Source organism: Schizophyllum commune (assembly GCF_000143185.2).
Source record: "Schizophyllum commune H4-8 unplaced genomic scaffold SCHCOscaffold_12, whole genome shotgun sequence".
Classification (NCBI taxonomy): domain Eukaryota; kingdom Fungi; phylum Basidiomycota; class Agaricomycetes; order Agaricales; family Schizophyllaceae; genus Schizophyllum; species Schizophyllum commune.
The window spans coordinates 556392-572176 of record NW_026089549.1 but is presented as its reverse complement, the minus strand read 5'-3'; the positions used below and the strand labels follow the sequence as shown (position 1 = coordinate 572176).

Sequence of the window (15785 nt, the reverse complement as noted above, 5' to 3'; positions counted from 1 at the left end):
TGGCATCTCTTCTCCCACCTTCTCGGCTTTCTCGCGTGTGCTCTCTTAATCTTCAGAGGCGGCTGTATCGCTAAGCGGATCTGGATTGTCCCTCCTCTCTTAGATTCAGGCTGTAATGGCTAGCGCCACTACCAACAAGAGCACCGAGCAGCTGGCTGACCAATCTGTGCCGCCAGCGGTCCAGAGCAGCGCAGGCGGGATTGATGTACCTCAGCCCGAACCACCTCGCCCTAAGCGAAAGGCTGTCTTCGGACTGGGTCAGAATATTCGCAACCCAAGAACCGGTGAGCGAAGAATGACATCGGCAATGCCCTTTCCATCGCACGAAAGTTAATGAACAGCATAGTGAACCCCTTTGACTATGAACAGAAGTATGAAGAGGATGACTATGGGAGCGAACTTGGCTCTAATGCTCGCTTCTGGCGTGTGTTGCTCGACGAAGGTCAGGCGTACGACGCGGAACTGATTGAAGGATGGCGTGATACGCTGGACGTCCTCCTCGTTTTCGTGCGTGTGAGATCATCTCTGAAAGCGTTCCGCTGAAGTTATCTCACAGGCTGGGCTCTTCTCTGCCGTTGTTACCACTCTTGTGGTCCAATCATCCCAGGCTCTTCAACCGGATTACGCTGCGATATCAGTCTCGCTTCTAGCCGAAATTGTCTCGCTACAGCGGGCGCTGGCTGACGGAACACCTTCCGGAAGGGTACCGCGCTCGAGCTTGGCCCTCAATTCTGTCACTGCGACTGCGCTCGATTATTGGTGCAACGCTTTCTGGTTTATCAGTTTGACGCTGAGCCTTTCGGCTGCTCTCATGTCTGTGCTCATCAAGCAATGGCTTCAGGTGGACTAGTGCCTCGTGCCCATCGATGTACTCTTTTATTGACCCTTCACCCAGGCATACAGCAGTAACGTATCTGGAACCCCGCGGAAGCAAGCACTTGTACGCCAATTCAGGTTGATCGGCATCGAGCGCTGGAATGTGCCCCTCATCGTCGGCCTACTCCCTATGCTTCTCCATCTGTCCTTGCTCCTCTTCTTTGTTGGCCTGTCGCTCTACTTGTTTACATTTGACACTGTCATAGCCTCGATCGTCGCCGGTCTCGCCATCTCCGTGTACTCCCTATACTTCGCGGCGAACATCCTTCCCATGTTGGACTCGCAATGACCGTATAAGACGCCCGTATCGCAGTATGGTTACGCCGCATTCCAGGAGTCGGTGACGGCGACAAGTAATTTCCTTCGCCAGTACGCTCATCGCGATGCTCCGGACGTGTTACCTTCCGCAAGTCGTCGGGCAGGCGCGTCTGCACTTTCAGAAGGACCCTCTACTAGCCGCGGTGTCTTCTCCGTCAATGTAGGCACCCTAGTGCGATGTCTCTCACGCATCCGTTCGCCAGCATCGCTGTCACGCTCTCGCGAGGCTGATGCAGTAGCCTTCATCGAGGATTCACTGACAGTGGAATGCCTCAACTGGGTCTTCTCTACGTCTTCCAATCCCACAGTCGCTAGCATCACGGTCCAAGCTGTGTCAGGCCTCTCAGACCATGTTGCCCCTCTCAACAACGTCACCATGTTCGAGACGCTCAAGCACGACATTCTCAGCTGCTTCAGACGTGCTTCCGAGGAGGAGAGCTCAGCGCTCACCCTGATGTTTGGCCAGGAGCGAAAGGTAGAGCGTCTTGCGCGCAGCTTACTACATTTCGTGGACAGCGGGGATGGATTTACGATGCGCCTCCTCACGAATTTGCAGCCTGCGATATTACGATCTCGAAACCCCGCTATACCCAACATATCCGAACTTGAAGGAGCGGACATGGCGTTGTCGACTGCAATATCACGCTCCAACGAAGCTGCGCGAGCGATGCTCCTTCCTTACCTCCTCCCAGTGGATGTCCGAAGAATGCGACTGGCACTGAGAAATTCACTCGCCGCAATGAAATCGAGCTTGCCTTTCTCAGCATATCGCCCACGTCTGCTCTCCGTTTACATCCGGTGATATGGCATCGTATGCTTCAATACTTGGCTTCCTAGCACTACCACCCAGCAAAGAGCTGTACGCTACTCGCCGTCTTCCTTTGGAACAGCGCAGGAAGAGCCCACGACTATGCTCTTCCTGTGTTCGAGCGGCCATTGACGATGGAGGCCAGCTCATTGTATACGCTATGCGCGTTTGACTCGGGTTACAAAGATCTCGTGAAAGCGGCTGTGCGCCGTCTCCTGGGTGGCATGTTCTGCTCGCATAATGATCAAGTATACCAGATCCCTACCCGCATCATGACGCCACTGACCACTTGTGGCAGAAGACCTGCGTCTCCATATGTTGCGACGCGCTCTCGAGACCTATGCGTCAGAGACGCTCACGTCCTCCAAATTCCATAGCAAGCGGCAGATTGTCAGCGCAACTGGCTTCGATGAGGTGGATGATGCGAACATTGGCTTTCTGGCTCGTTATCTCGACGAAGTGCCGCGTGAACACGCATGGGCACTCCTCAAGACAGTCAACAGAATTATTGCTTGGCCTGGCCTCTCCCTGCAGACACTCCATCTCTTCTTCTACATCTACTATCTTCAGGGCGGGCAGAGTACCGCAGACATACCGTCATCGTCGGTGGGACCTCTTCTCCGATTCTTGGCCAAAATGCTCTCAGCTCGTCCTATAGTCAAAAGGACAGAGAAGACGCATGTAACGGTCTCCAAAATCGTAGAGCTCATGAGCCGCGCTATCGAGCTACACTTTCATTGAGGCCCTCGATTCTATCCGCGACGACGATATTATGTCGGCTTTGCGACCCCTCGCTCTGGCTTGCATGGACAACCCGCGTGCATCGCGCCTTACTGCCGCTCTTGAAGGGCTACTGGCTGCATACCTACAGCGCCTAGTCCACAAGATCAATCTCGATCCTAATAGCCCAGAGGCCACCGCTGCTCGACAACACATAGACTATCTCTTTCACGCTAGCGAGGACCAGACCATCCATCTCGCATGGTACTGGTCGATCTACGTCCTTGTTGCCGCCACGGATCCGCATCGAACAAGCCCTCTGCGCCCGGCGATGTGAACGCTCGCCAGACTGACGTCCGAGCGTACGTCAGAATGGAACGAGACCCTGCGGCAAGCCGTACGCGAGCCCCTGCCACTCGCTTTTGGGATGGCATTGATGGATCCCCGGGGCCTGAGCGCGGTAGATGAGCTAGCAGGGGTGCTACTGGCCACCTCCCCCGTGCCCAATCCGGCGGAGGTCTACGTCTGTATTACGGGGGACAGTAGGAGAATAAATGAAGTATGGTGCGTGTCTTTCATTGGTGGCTGGTCGCTCGCTTGAGTTCTAACATGACCTTCAGGCGCTGTGCCGTCAACGACAAGAGCAGGACTTCCCCAACTCCGCCTCATGCGCCAATTATCTTACCCGTGTCGGATCTGGTCACTTCGAGCGAGTATAACCGCAGATGGAAACGGGAATACGGCTCTGGATGATCTGTTGCTATTGCGCTTTGTAAACAAGACACGAGTATTTTTGCAAAGGAGAAAATGCGGAACGGGGTTGTTTGACACACGCAGCGTGTCCATAAGTTCAGTCTACCTTGCCGACGCAGCGTGGTATACTACATTGTCTACCTATCAGCGACTGTGACCATCCTGCCAATCTCCTTTCTCGGGAACTGAAGCCTCCGTTGAGTATCTGCGAATGTTCGACTGCAATAGGCACTGAACGCACCGATCCTAGCGGAAACCTGGGTTCCAGGTGGTGGCGTATACTCCGGCGGATCCTCGTTCGTAACCTGCAGGCCTCCGAGCCGCTCCTCCTCAAGCACCTGCACTCGCGCAGTCATGTGCGCCAGGACGTTGCGAAGTTCTTGATCCTGCGTGCTAGGAGGAGTCGACATATACCCCGGAGTGCAGCTGCCACTGGCTTGTCGCTCAACGTCAGGATCCCGACGTGTCTTTTCAGCCCGCGATGGTGGAGGCGGCACAGTGAAAGGCGCAGCGGATGCGTCCTGAGCGAGGGCTTTGCGCAGACGTCGGCGGCGACATACGTAGACGAGCGCACCAAGCAGAACAAGGGCGAGCCCACCACCAACCGAGCCGCCGATTATCGCGCCAAGGTGGGCGTGTGGGGAGGAGTTCGCGCTGGTAGATGAAGTGCTCGTTTCGGCGGAGCCAGAGGAAGTCCAGGTAGCACCTGGGAGATGTCAATACCTGGACCGCTAGCCGAGGAGGCGGCGCGCTCACTAGGCAGCCAGGGCGGTGGGCCCGAGCCCCAAGGCGGGGTTCCCGTGCCCCAGGGCGGGGTTCCCGTAAATGATTGGGTACGGTCGGGTGCCTCGGACATGAGCAGACTTTGAAGTGAAGATACCAAAGGCGCAGGTCGGCGGCGAAGGATATGTCCAGGCGATGGATGCGAGGGTTGCGCTGAGGTTATGTATCTTCATACTGGAAGCACTTCGTCCGTCCTCAGTGGGTCTTCTTGGACGGCTATGGGAAAAATCAGCATGCGCTGATGAGTCGTTCACGACCGTGCAGTTCTCGTCTATAGAAGCCCGTCAGAGTGAATGCCAGCAGAATGACTTCAGTAGAGCGGAGGATAGAGATATCAGCGCATAGAGAGATCAGTGATGTACGACCGCCGCCGAGCTTGTTGTGAAAACGGTGATCCCGGATTCCAGATCGAACTCCAAGGATAGGGGCAAGTCATCCAGCGCTCAAGCCCTTGACAGAAACATGAAGTGAAGAGCATGTCAAGAACTCTGTTCGAGCTGAGCGCACTGTGATCAAAAGAAGACTACGCACTTCGACGCGGAGTTGGGCTATGATGATCACCATGTGAGTACGTGACCTCAGGCAGCGAGTCCAAACTCAGACTGAGAGCTGAAACCAATATCGTCAAAGCAAGATTTCTGTCCATCCGTCGCCATCGACGTTCAGAACAAGTTCAGAACAAGTCGCGACTTATTGGCCTCATTTGGGCGGGATCTTCGGGCCGGATGCCCGGCAATCAAAGATATCCCTCGGAAATTTCTTTGTTTTCTTCCCCACTCGTCCGCCATGTCAGAAACGACGGTGAAGCGGATCCATATATCTGGAATAACACCAAACATCAGCCATGACGACCTCAAGCAGCGATTGTCGACTTTCGCGAAGGTCAACGCATTGGACGGCTTGGGCGCAACAGACAGCCTCGGCGCGCCACGACGATTCGCATACGCGACTCTTGAGGGCCCACCGGCGCAGATAACTCGTTGTGTGGCAGCCCTGAGCGGTGCTACATGGAAGGGGGCCCGCCTACGTGTCGGCGATGCGAAGCCTGATTTTCGTGAACGGTGCGTCTACTCTTCGCATTGCTCTCCATCCTGCTGACATCCTATCCAGAATCAAGCGAGAAAACGAAGCCGCTGAAGCTGAGGGGGAACGTCCCAAAAAGCGGAGGAGACGCACGGCAGCGACTCATGCTCCAGACATGGACCCCGTCACCCCCGATCGTGCAGAGGGGAAGGCTGGCTGGACGGTGACACCGCTCGGGCGGACGTACTTCTCCGCTCGCATGCGGCCGGAGCGACCGCTGCCACCGCCTCCTGGGGAGGCTCAGCAGGAGGGGAAGAAGAAGAAGCGGGCGCGCGCACCGCCGGTACGTGCGCGCCGGCGGAGGATCGACATGGGGAAGTGGGGGAGCGCGCAGTTGAAGGGCGTGTTTGTGGACACGAGTGCGCTGCCTAGCCCGGATGTGATCCTAGGGAGGGGGAAGGCTGCGACGCGGGCATCGCCGGATATGCATTCCGACGCTACTGGCACGGAAAGCGACGAGGAGGAGGAGGAGGAGGAGGAGGAGGAGGAAGAACACTTAGACGATCAGGATGCGCCAGGCGACAAGGACAACGAACATGAAGGTGCTGCCGATCGCATGTCGGTCGATCCAGTCCCCTCAAACCCACCACTACCACTGCCCACTCCCGCTGAGAGTATTTCACCACCCTCCGACATTGCGCGTGAGCAGGCCAAGAACGTCGACTTCTTGCGCTCCCTGTTCGGCGACACCGACGAATGGGGCGGCCGGGAGGAAGTCGACGACGTTGCGCTGCGCGAAGCAGAGGCTCGCGAGCGCCTTCGCCCCGCAAAGGCGGCTGCTGAAGATAACGAGTTCGAAATCGCGCCCGTCTCCTCAGCGACAAAATCACAAAATACCCCTGCAGTCGAGGAGACCGTCGCACAAACGCGCTCCAGCTCGCCCACGATCTCCGAGGCGGAGTCCGCCTCTTCCGCGGCGTCCTCGGAGGAGTTTTCGTCCTCTGCCCCGGAGACTGTCGCCGCGCCGCAGGCAGCTGGACCGGCCAGGCTCAAGGACCTTTTTGCGCCTCGCGACGAGGAGCCTGGCTTCTCCCTCCTTAGCGCGCTCGACATCGACCTCGAGCTGGACGAGGATGCACCGTTCCCCATAGAACCGACCGAGCCTTCACCAAGCCACGCATCCGGCATCCCCTTCCATCAGACGTATACCGCGCCAGCGGCTACGACCACTGCCACTGCAGCAGGTCCTCTCGTTTTGGACACCTCGAAGCCGTTCTTCTTCCCTCGATCTGGGAGAGGACAAGACGTGCGCGATGTGGCCCGGGCGAACAAGTGGGACTGGAAGGGCGCAGCGTTCCATCAACCGATCGAGGGGAATGTGGAGGAGATCGCGAGGGCTAGGTGGGAGGCCAGCAAGCTCGAGCTGACCCGCGATTGGAAGCGGAGATGGAGGGAGGCGGCGAGGCTGAGAAGGCGAAGGGGTGGTGGGGCGGAGGAGTGATCTCTGAACCGTATGTCTGTCATTGTTCCTTCCGACCGGCTCACATCATTGGTTGTCGCCACGAAGTATGCAATACATCTGCACAGATACTACAAGTACATGGAACTCATTGGTGCTATCCCGAAGATCAGATCATGCCCCCATATCATCGAACAGCGCATGAATGGCCCTCATTCCCTCAAAACATGGGCGGGAAGTACAAGGACTCGACCTGCCTGTCGAACTTCTCCCTCTCCGGCGTATGCTTGCCCTCCGCATACGGACTGGCTCGCTTCCTCTCCTCGAAGACCCTCGCCGCCTCCTCCGCATTCGCCCATAGCCACCGCCGCACGCGCATGCTCTTCGTGCGGTGCACATGCGAGAGGTAGAGCAGCCAGTCGCCGTCGTGCGGCGAGCGCACCGGGTCGGGCACGGCCTGGCGCATCGCATCCGTCATCTTCTCGAGCTCGGAGGTCATGGCGAACGCCCAGGGGAGGGCGAGGACGAGCCGACGCGCCTCGGGCTGGAAGGTGATGAGCGCGTGCGCGCGGAGGAAGCGACAGGTGCTGGTGAGCTTGACGAAGGTGGGCGCGTCGAGGTGCGCGATAATGGCAAGCAGGACGTCGAGGGGCTGGCGCGTGAGAATGTCGGTGCCCGCGGGGATAACATCAGGGTGCGGGATGGTGCCCCAGTGCTTGGCTTCGACGACGGGATAGAAGCGCGGAATGCTAGGTGAGCGTCAGCTTAGGCCATCTAAGGGGATCCTGCATGCAATCTGCGCACCTATCCGGGCGCGTGAAGAGCCAGTCGCCGAGCGGGCTCTGCTGGAACTCCTCGTACTTGAAGGAGTTCTGGCCATGGTCGTTGCCGACGCGCCAGAAGGGCTTGACGTCGATCTTCTGCCCAAGGTTCGCGTAGTCGACGCCGCGCAGCTCGCCCGCATCCTCCAGTTCGCCCAGCGGGCCCATGACGACTTCAACCTCGCAAAGGCGCTTCTGATCTTCGAACGTGTTACCCTCGCACCCCATGACCCGTCGGAAGAGGGCGCCGCAGACGTGGTGCATCATGACGAACTATAAGTGGCATCGGATGAGTTGGGCGTGTGTGGACGAGCAGAGCGAAGAGGGCACGTACGGTGAACTCTGGGTGTGCCCATGCCACGTTCAGTAAGAACGGAGGGTCGAATGTCCCGAAGTTGTTAGGGCCTGGGCGCGAGTCAATGTTGAATCAGCGCACTATGGCAAGGTACAACGCACTGAGGAACTTGAAGTTTTTGACGAGTCCATGAACGCGGGGGCTGATGTACTCGATGAGTGGCATGACGGAAAGAATAGCCACCCACGTACCCAAATCCGAGCGCGGACTCGAAATAGGAATACTGGGCCTTCGTCATGAAGCCATCGGGGGGAAAGTGCTCTGGCAGTGGGTTCATTGAGCCCAGCGCTGGCACGAAGGGCAGGCGGCAAAGGCTGCAGGACATGGTTGCGCGAAATCAGATAGGCGCCGCGAGCAAAGGCAAGGGGCGTTGGACGCGCAGCCTTCTGGCTTCTTATATATCGGCAAGCTGCGAGCCTTCATTGTTCTTTGAGGGCGTCGATTGTGCGGCACGGCCACGGCCATCAGTAGTCTCCGGTACCCGTGAGTCAATTGTCTTGGATAGGCGAACAATGCCTGGAGGACACCAGAGGACATATGACGAATTGGTCGGCTGTGGCATGGCAGGACGACGGCGAATAGGAATCCCCTTCGAGAACAAAAGGATCACGTGCTATTCATGTCAAGTTCATGTTCGACTTCGATGTTTGCATATCAGTGGGTATCATGGAAGTAAATAGCCTTTGTGCTTGAGATGAAGCTCTGGAGATATTGCTTCCATTGACCGAAGTGGACATCATGCAAAGTGGCGGCTACTAGCCACACAATCCTGCCGCTGCCCCGGTCTAGGAGAAATATTTGTGGCATCTCGCCGTCGGCTGAAAGCATCAAAGGGAAGGTCACCGTTTCGAAAATCGGGTCGTAGCTTAATCGTCTGCATTGAGGGTAAGTATGACTTTGAAGGCGCAATCCGCCCTTTAAGTGGCGGAAGTCCTGCCACCCAGGCCACACCTATATAACGGCTGGTCACTGAGAGACGTGCCACTCGAAAACTTGCATTCTATCTATCTTATGTCGCCCACTTCCTCCCCGCTATCCAGCCTGACGTCGCTGTCAGAGGACGACGCGCCGACCGCGCCTCACCTCGACACAAACTCCGCGCCCGAAGGCACACATGCCTGTCCAGCAACGTCGGGATTAACAAACGATCCCACCTGTCCAGATGATGAAGACCTCAGCGAGGCGCAGAAGAGGAACCGAATGAAGGACCGGTGGGTGGAGGAGGTCTCGCAGCTGAGCACGAAGTGTTTCGGCTGCAAGGGCGCCATTAGACTCAGCGACGTGTACGAGTCCAGGAAATGGTACGAAATCGAGAAGTACTGCTCTCATGCCGCACTCTTGGAGGAAAGCGGGACGTTGGCACGTTCGCTCTCTGGAGCGAAGGGTTCGATTTTCGAAGGAGACGCTGCGAGGAGCAATGTCCGACGCGAATCTCACGGAAAGGCGCGCATCACCACCGCCTCCGCGAAGGCTGAAAAGGACAACAGCATCCCTGAAGATCCTGCGGCGAAAGACACGAGACGCCAGCCGTCTCGAAGCCGTCCCCGTCGGAACGTCAAGAGTCGCAAGAGTTCGGCGCACGCACCGCAGCAGCCAGCTCCTGCCGCGTCCACCCCTGATTATCGGGCGACTGCAGAGACGGAGGACAGCAAGACTCTGTTCGACGGCAGCGACAGCGAAGCGCCAGACAATTACAAGGGATCCAACGAACCCATCAGGCGGGGGCTCGGCGACGACTCGCTGGAGAAGCCTTCGATCGCGCCAGTCGCGAGAAAGGTTTGCGTCGGCAAAGATTCTGGCACGAGGGATATATCCAAGCGCAGAACAGGCAGGCGCGACGAGGGGGATGCGAGATCATATGGGTCTGAGGTGGACACACAGACGCAGGTCGGCAGTGTGTTCCCCGAGGACGAGGATATGGCCGCATGCGCGCCTCCTCGTCGGAATCACAGAGGTAAGGTCGCGCACGTTCGTTTCCAACAGAACACACCTTCGAGATCCAACAAGGATAGTGATCCCAGAGAGGCCAAGAGCGCGAAGACACCGGTCTACGGGGACATCCCACTTGTCGATGCGTTTCCTGCCGCTTTCACTCATAGCGACACCTTGTCTGCCGAGTTCCCTAAGGTTGCGTACTCGATCAACGGCATAGACGGGTTGCTGGACCTTCCTCCGCTGATCACATACGCGGAGTCCTCGATGCGGTCCACATTGCAAGATACGCCAACGGACGATGCTGGAGGCCCGTGCAACGGTTACGACCATGGCGATACGAGCAAAGATATCACCGTCGAAGTGCAGTATAGGGGGGTGGATGATATGGTCGTGCGCGCCGTAGATAGTTAAGTCCGGTAGCTAGCTACATGATGACGGAGAAGCAGAGCTCGTAGATATCGTTCGCCAAGTGTTGGCGTTGAAAAGTCGCAGATACGTTATGATACCCAATGGAAAGTTAGACTGCTTAAACAACGTAGGATCTGACCAGGACAGCGTCAGCTCTTTGAGTAAAAGTGAGTTCATGATGGCGGGAAGAAAACACTGGCGGGAGTTGCCGAATAAAATATTAGTAAGTCAGTCCGTGAATGCCCTTGTCCTTTACCCCCATCACCGGCTCGCGGAGCGGCAGCCCAAGCTGCATGTGCACAAAAGCGCACATCGGGCCACGCTGGCCGTCTTGACGTCCCGGCGCTGCGTGCTCACAAGTCTGCATTTCATGGCTATCTTTCCCGAAGCGAACAGTGAGAGCTGGGCCTTCGATTCGTCGAATGATCAAGAGATGGAGGCGAGGATCTCCCAAGACCCATTGTCGATCGCTGGAGACACGATGCACAAGCTAGCTTTATCCCAACCTCTTAGCAACAGACTGTGCTTTCCGATGTTTAGAATTCCTCCCTCCGTGCCTCGTCCTTCTCCCGGAGACGCGGTGCAACCACGGGGCCTAGGACGCATGGATGCGAAAGCCCGGGCAGCATCGCTGGGTCAACTGACACTTTCGCGATGTTCTGGTCATTTGATACGACGCTCGACGTCACTTTCCTCGACGGGCCGTCTCGCAGAAGGACCGCCGTTGCCGTCCCTTAACGGCCCGCTTCTGCACATATATATCGCCAAGATGTTCTGAATCGCGGCGACACTTGGTACCCTCCCGAGATTACGACGATGATTCATCTACGCTTCGCTGCTCTCGCTCTTCTGGGGTCTGTCGTACGAGGCGTGCCCGCCGTTGTCGAAGACCGTGCGCCTACCCCCTTCAAGCACCTTGCAGCCACCGAGCACGATGCATCGAACGCAACCATTCAACACACCCCGCGCGCCCAGATCTCCGCGAACTACGTCTTCACCGCTTTCACCGACCAGTCCGAGTCGAATTTATACGTGTACACCTCCTCCGACGCGGTCAACTTCGATCTGCTCGCGGGCCCGACGTACACGCCGGCGTCGGGCTTGATTCGCGATCCGAGCGTTGTGTACTGGAATGATCAGTATTATTTGGCTTGTAAGTGCATCACTGATTCTTCTTGTCGACTCAGCTTGATTGTCGATGGTGCCTATGTGGACGGCGGTGTCCAACTATGAAGGGAACCGGAATTGATAGCGCCCGCAGACACTACCGATTGGACCGGGACGAACTTTGCTATCGCGGTGAGCATGGGTGTCTCTGTAGTTGAGGCGACGCGATCCTGATGCACGGACAGAGCAGTACTGATATGAAGACCTGGACGTTGTTGACTACTGTGTCCACCGCCTCGAGCGTGATCACGCCGCAGAACACCTGGGCTCCGGTGCGTGTGGTGCTTCCCTCTACCAGAGCGTCGCTAATCACTAGGCTTCGTACAGGAGTTCTTCCAGGACCCCAAGGATGGCAGCCTCAACATCGTCGTCTCACTATCGACTGGGTCGTATGGCCCCTTCCTCCCATACGTGTACACCGCGACGGACGACTCGCTGAAGAACTGGAGCGGGCCGACGGTCATGTCAGGCATCTCCAACGCGGGGCTCGGCTACATCGACACGTTCCCGGTCTACTACAAGTGCGTTGTGTTTATTATGTTTCCCATGGCGTTGCTAGTCTTGAGTTACTTGACTGACGATCACCTCAGCAACGAATACCACATCTTCACCAAGGCGGAGAGCAATGACAAGAAGCATATCGAGCACGCGGTCGCGTCTTCGTTGACGGGTCCGTACGAGTTCGTGCAGACGGGTGACTTTGCGGGGTGGGGGCAGTTGGAGGGGCCGTGTGTTACCCGGCTGGATGACGGGACGTTCCGCCTGTGAGTATCAGAACAACATTAACGAGAGAGTGCTGACGAGCATACCTAGCTTTGCCGACGGATACAGCACTAGTAAGTCAGCATGAGCACGCCTAATGTCAGAGGACTGAAGGCATTCTTGCAGGCAAGTACGTGTACACGGATTCATCGGATCTTTACAACTGGACGGCAACGACCAACCTTCCGGGAGGCCTAAGTGGATTTGTCCGCCACGGAACTGTATTGAATCAATAAAGATACTTCGAGAATGTAATATACAATGCATATTTGAAGTGGGCATATCATATTCAACGACCGTCCTAAAGATCAAAGTTCCGAGCCTGGCGAAACGGTCACGTGATTGTTGAAAACTCAACGATGGTCACGTGAAGGAACACGAGGTAAACGCGTTTCCAGGATTACGGGTTGGATTTTCGTAACTTGTCCTCGGCGCTCTCGCTGTTCCTCAAGTCCTCAAGACCTCCTTTCTTCCCTTTCTCTTCGACGGCGTCAGGCCCAGCTCGAAGCATGTCCGCCCAGGTGTACCCGCCCCAGACGTACCGCATGGCACCGGCGCCACCCGCGGGCCAGCCGCAGCGCAATCGCCATCCCCTCAACCCCGTCTACAGCAACGCCGGCGCCGGCAGGCAGTACGTAGCGCAGGCTACGCCGCCGAAGCCGGTTCATTATGAAAAGCACCCCGAGCCCAAGGACCCGCCGCTCCCGAGGCAGAACAGCAAGACCCTGCCCCCATCACCCCCGAAGATCATCCTCGACCACTCAGGCGGCCTCCAGTTCCAGCGCATCGGCTTCCTGGGCGAGGTGCGTGGGCTGCGTACTGGACAAGTCTCCCTCGCTGACGTCGCCACAGGGCGGGTTCGCCCGCGTCTACGAGGTCAAGGACCACCGCGGCGTGCTCTCGGCATGCAAGGTCGTCACCAAGACCTCGCTCAAGACGAAGAAGGCCAAGACGAAGGTGCGCCGCCCCCTCATGTCCCTATGCCTACTCACCCCCACCCTCAGCTCTATGCCGAGATCAAAATCCACAAGTCCCTCTCCCACCCAAACATCGTCAAGTTCCAGGAATGTTTCGAGGACGCCGACAACGTTTACATGACCCTCGAACTCTGTCACAACGGTTCCCTCATGGATATGCTCCGCCGTCGCAGGCGCTTCACCGAGCCAGAAGCCCGCTACTACATGGTGCAGCTCATCGGCGCTTGCCACTACATGCACACCCACTCAGTCATCCACCGTGACCTTAAGCTCGGAAACCTCTTCCTCGACGCGAAGATGAATATCAAAGTCGGCGACTTCGGTCTCGCTGCGCTCATCGAGAGTCCAGGAGAGCGTAAGAAGACTATCTGTGGCACACCCAATTATATTGCCCCCGAAGTGCTCTTCGACACGGCCAATGGGCATAGTTTCGAGGTCGATACATGGTCGATAGGTGTCATTATGTACACCCTCGTCATTGGCAAGCCGCCTTTCCAGACCAAAGACGTCAAGGCCATCTACAAGTAAGCTCAAAGGTGTCGTTGGCCTGTCCTACGCTAACCTGTACTAGGCGCATTCGTGACAACGATTACGAGTTCCCGGAGGAGAAGCAGGTCTCTGCGGACGCTAAAACCTTGGTCCAACAGATTCTCATCAACGACCCGCAACTGCGGCCGACACTACATGAGATCGTGGACCACGACTTCTTCACGCAGGGCACTGTTCCCGCGTTCATCCCACCCACGGCCGCAGACAGTGCGCCAGACTTTAGGTACATCACCCGCCCAGTGAGCAAGGAAAACCTGAAGCGCCTGCGCCGGCAATGCTTGCTCGACGAGGACCAGACGACGTCTATTGCGCTGCCGAAGGGCTCCAGCCAGCAAAGCGCGCCTACACAGAAGACGGTTACGTCCAGCATCGCCGAGCAGGAGAAGGAGTTCCAGCGCGCCGTGCTGCCCGGATCGCCCATCTCGGCGCTTCTCAGCTCCGCGAGGCAGCCCCTGATGATGGGCACAGGCTCTGCGGCCCCACGCGAGTCCCCTCTGTTCCGCAAGCTGCAGGCCGCCGCTGCGGCAACAGCAGGCAAGGAGACGCCGCGGAAGGGCCACCTGCGCAACATCTCCGAGGAGGACGACGCGAACGCGGCGCTCCGGCGCGAGGACGAGCTGCGGCAGAAGGAGCTCGAGTCGCAGAAGGCACGTATCGTCGCGCAGATGGCGCCGGAGAGGGTCGAGGTGGAGGAGCGTGAGAACATCGCGCCTGCGGTGTTCGCGCACAAGGAAAAGGCTTCGGGCGACTTGTATGGGTCCGGGATGCCGGCGCGATCGACGTCCCGGTTGGCCACTGAGCAGACGCGCCCGGCGGGCAACTTGGCGAGGGCGCTTGATCCTGCGGCAAGGCAGCTGCCATCTTCGGCGGCGGATCCTGTGATGAGGCCGGTGAAGCAGACGGCGGCTATGAACGGCGCTAGTTCTCGCTCGCGTCCTGGCATGACGAACATGCCGCCGCCAGGCCAATCGATCCGCCCAACGCACACGGCGACATCGTCCACATCGTCGCTGTCTTCTACGACGAATCAACTATCGAAGCTCAGCGGCTTCGATGCGGCGGCGTATGTGCTCACTCTCGCGTTCGATGCGCGGAACAAAGGGCGGGTCTTCCGCGACCCACGCCCGGATCCCCATCTCCCGGTGCCCGATGAACAGGTCTTCATCGTATCCTGGGTGGACTACTGCAACAAGTACGGGATGGGCTACGCGCTCACGGACGGAAGTGTGGGGGTGCACTTTAACGATACGACGACTATGATATTGAGTGCTGACAAGGAGTAAGTTTGCGTTTGTACCTTCTCAGCGATGGCGAGCTCATCTCTCTTCAGGCATTACGACTACATCACGACGCGGCACGGGGGACAGTACTACGTGCGCAAGTCGTTCTCAGTGAACGACCCGCCGCAGGACAAGGACATGAAGGCGAAAGTCTACTTGTTGAAGCACTTTGAGCAGTATATTATGGGTCGGCTCTACGGGGCCTACGACTACACGTACGAGGACGTCGACCGTAAGACGGGCATGGAGTGGGTGCGGCAGTACCTGCGCATGAAGCAGGTCATCGTCTTCAAGCTCAGCCATGATGTCATCCAGGTGAGCTATCGTCTGCTCAGCTCATTGTCGTCGCGGTGCTAAGCCTCCGTAGTTCAACTTCTACGACCACTCGAAGCTCGTGCTGTCGAGCTCGGGCCTGCTCGTGACGCAGATCGACAAGAACTACAACATGCAAAAGTGGACGCTGCGGGATATAATGGCGGCGAGCTTGAGGCCCGGCGCCGAGAGCGACCGCACTACGCAGCGGCTGATCGAGAAGCTGCGCTACTGCCGTGAGGTGCTCCTGAGCATCCAGACGGCGGCAGGGCAGGGCGGCGCGGTGGAGCCCGGCGCACTTGGAGCGTTATGAGAGTCGATCGTTTACGAACGTCGACCGTTCTGACCGTCGACTGTCAACGACGCCGGGTGCAGGCAGGCCTCCGTATTCGCGCACCAGACGGTAAATCGGAGACGTAGGTCCTCGGTTTGCGCACGTTACATACATACCCCCCAGTGTGTCTATCTGCTCGAACTTC

General features: G+C 57.7%; 9 protein-coding genes across 9 annotated transcripts; 7 read left to right on the top strand and 2 right to left on the bottom strand.

Annotated features, from left to right (window-relative positions):
• The first annotated feature begins 36 nt into the window (after positions 1–36).
• On the top strand, positions 37–3132 carry SCHCODRAFT_02590471 (uncharacterized protein). Its single transcript, XM_003027722.2, has 8 exons — positions 37–284; positions 347–507; positions 608–841; positions 896–1111; positions 1190–1669; positions 2032–2221; positions 2301–2608; positions 2874–3132. Exons 1-8 carry the CDS (start codon positions 116–118, stop codon positions 3057–3059), a joined length of 1944 nt encoding a protein of 647 aa, XP_003027768.1. The 5' UTR covers positions 37–115; the 3' UTR covers positions 3060–3132.
• A 415-nt stretch (positions 3133–3547) lies between these two features.
• On the bottom strand, positions 3548–4647 carry SCHCODRAFT_02086296 (uncharacterized protein). The gene is made up of 3 exons (XM_003027451.2): positions 4232–4647; positions 3717–4181; positions 3548–3660 (listed from the first exon to the last, which is right to left on the bottom strand). The coding sequence occupies exons 1-3, from the start codon at positions 4329–4331 to the stop codon at positions 3620–3622; spliced, it is 606 nt and encodes a 201-aa protein (XP_003027497.1). The 5' UTR covers positions 4332–4647; the 3' UTR covers positions 3548–3619.
• Positions 4648–5044: 397 nt separating this feature from the next.
• SCHCODRAFT_02590465 (uncharacterized protein) lies at positions 5045–6782 on the top strand (the record flags this gene model as incomplete). The annotated part of the gene is made up of 2 exons (XM_003027721.1): positions 5045–5319; positions 5369–6782. 2 exons carry the CDS (start codon positions 5045–5047, stop codon positions 6780–6782), a joined length of 1689 nt encoding a protein of 562 aa, XP_003027767.1.
• On the bottom strand, positions 6497–8305 carry SCHCODRAFT_02640444 (uncharacterized protein). Its single transcript, XM_003027450.2, has 5 exons — positions 8108–8305; positions 8018–8058; positions 7896–7966; positions 7545–7834; positions 6497–7489 (listed from the first exon to the last, which is right to left on the bottom strand). Exons 1-5 carry the CDS (start codon positions 8239–8241, stop codon positions 6961–6963), a joined length of 1065 nt encoding a protein of 354 aa, XP_003027496.1. The 5' UTR covers positions 8242–8305; the 3' UTR covers positions 6497–6960.
• Positions 8306–8927: 622 nt separating this feature from the next.
• Positions 8928–10448, top strand: SCHCODRAFT_02554196 (uncharacterized protein; the record flags this gene model as incomplete). Its single annotated transcript, XM_003027720.2, has 1 exon — positions 8928–10448. The coding sequence occupies one exon, from the start codon at positions 8928–8930 to the stop codon at positions 10260–10262; it is 1335 nt and encodes a 444-aa protein (XP_003027766.1). The 3' UTR covers positions 10263–10448.
• A 77-nt stretch (positions 10449–10525) lies between these two features.
• SCHCODRAFT_02715045 (uncharacterized protein) lies at positions 10526–11417 on the top strand (the record flags this gene model as incomplete). Its single annotated transcript, XM_050347054.1, has 1 exon — positions 10526–11417. A coding segment is annotated over one exon (512 nt), but the record flags the coding sequence as incomplete, so codon positions are not given.
• SCHCODRAFT_02640441 (uncharacterized protein) lies at positions 11043–11631 on the top strand. Its single transcript, XM_050346148.1, has 2 exons — positions 11043–11558; positions 11612–11631. Exon 1 carries the CDS (start codon positions 11076–11078, stop codon positions 11490–11492), a length of 417 nt encoding a protein of 138 aa, XP_050197898.1. The 5' UTR covers positions 11043–11075; the 3' UTR covers positions 11493–11558; positions 11612–11631.
• Positions 11624–12424, top strand: SCHCODRAFT_02516245 (glycoside hydrolase family 43 protein; the record flags this gene model as incomplete). Its single annotated transcript, XM_003027719.2, has 5 exons — positions 11624–11698; positions 11754–11947; positions 12017–12190; positions 12240–12262; positions 12315–12424. 5 exons carry the CDS (start codon positions 11624–11626, stop codon positions 12422–12424), a joined length of 576 nt encoding a protein of 191 aa, XP_003027765.1.
• Positions 12425–12697: 273 nt separating this feature from the next.
• Positions 12698–15619, top strand: SCHCODRAFT_017460 (Pkinase-domain-containing protein; the record flags this gene model as incomplete). Its single annotated transcript, XM_003027718.1, has 7 exons — positions 12698–12850; positions 12875–12991; positions 13041–13145; positions 13193–13689; positions 13737–14993; positions 15045–15309; positions 15362–15619. 7 exons carry the CDS (start codon positions 12698–12700, stop codon positions 15617–15619), a joined length of 2652 nt encoding a protein of 883 aa, XP_003027764.1.
• Positions 15620–15785: the final 166 nt, after the last annotated feature.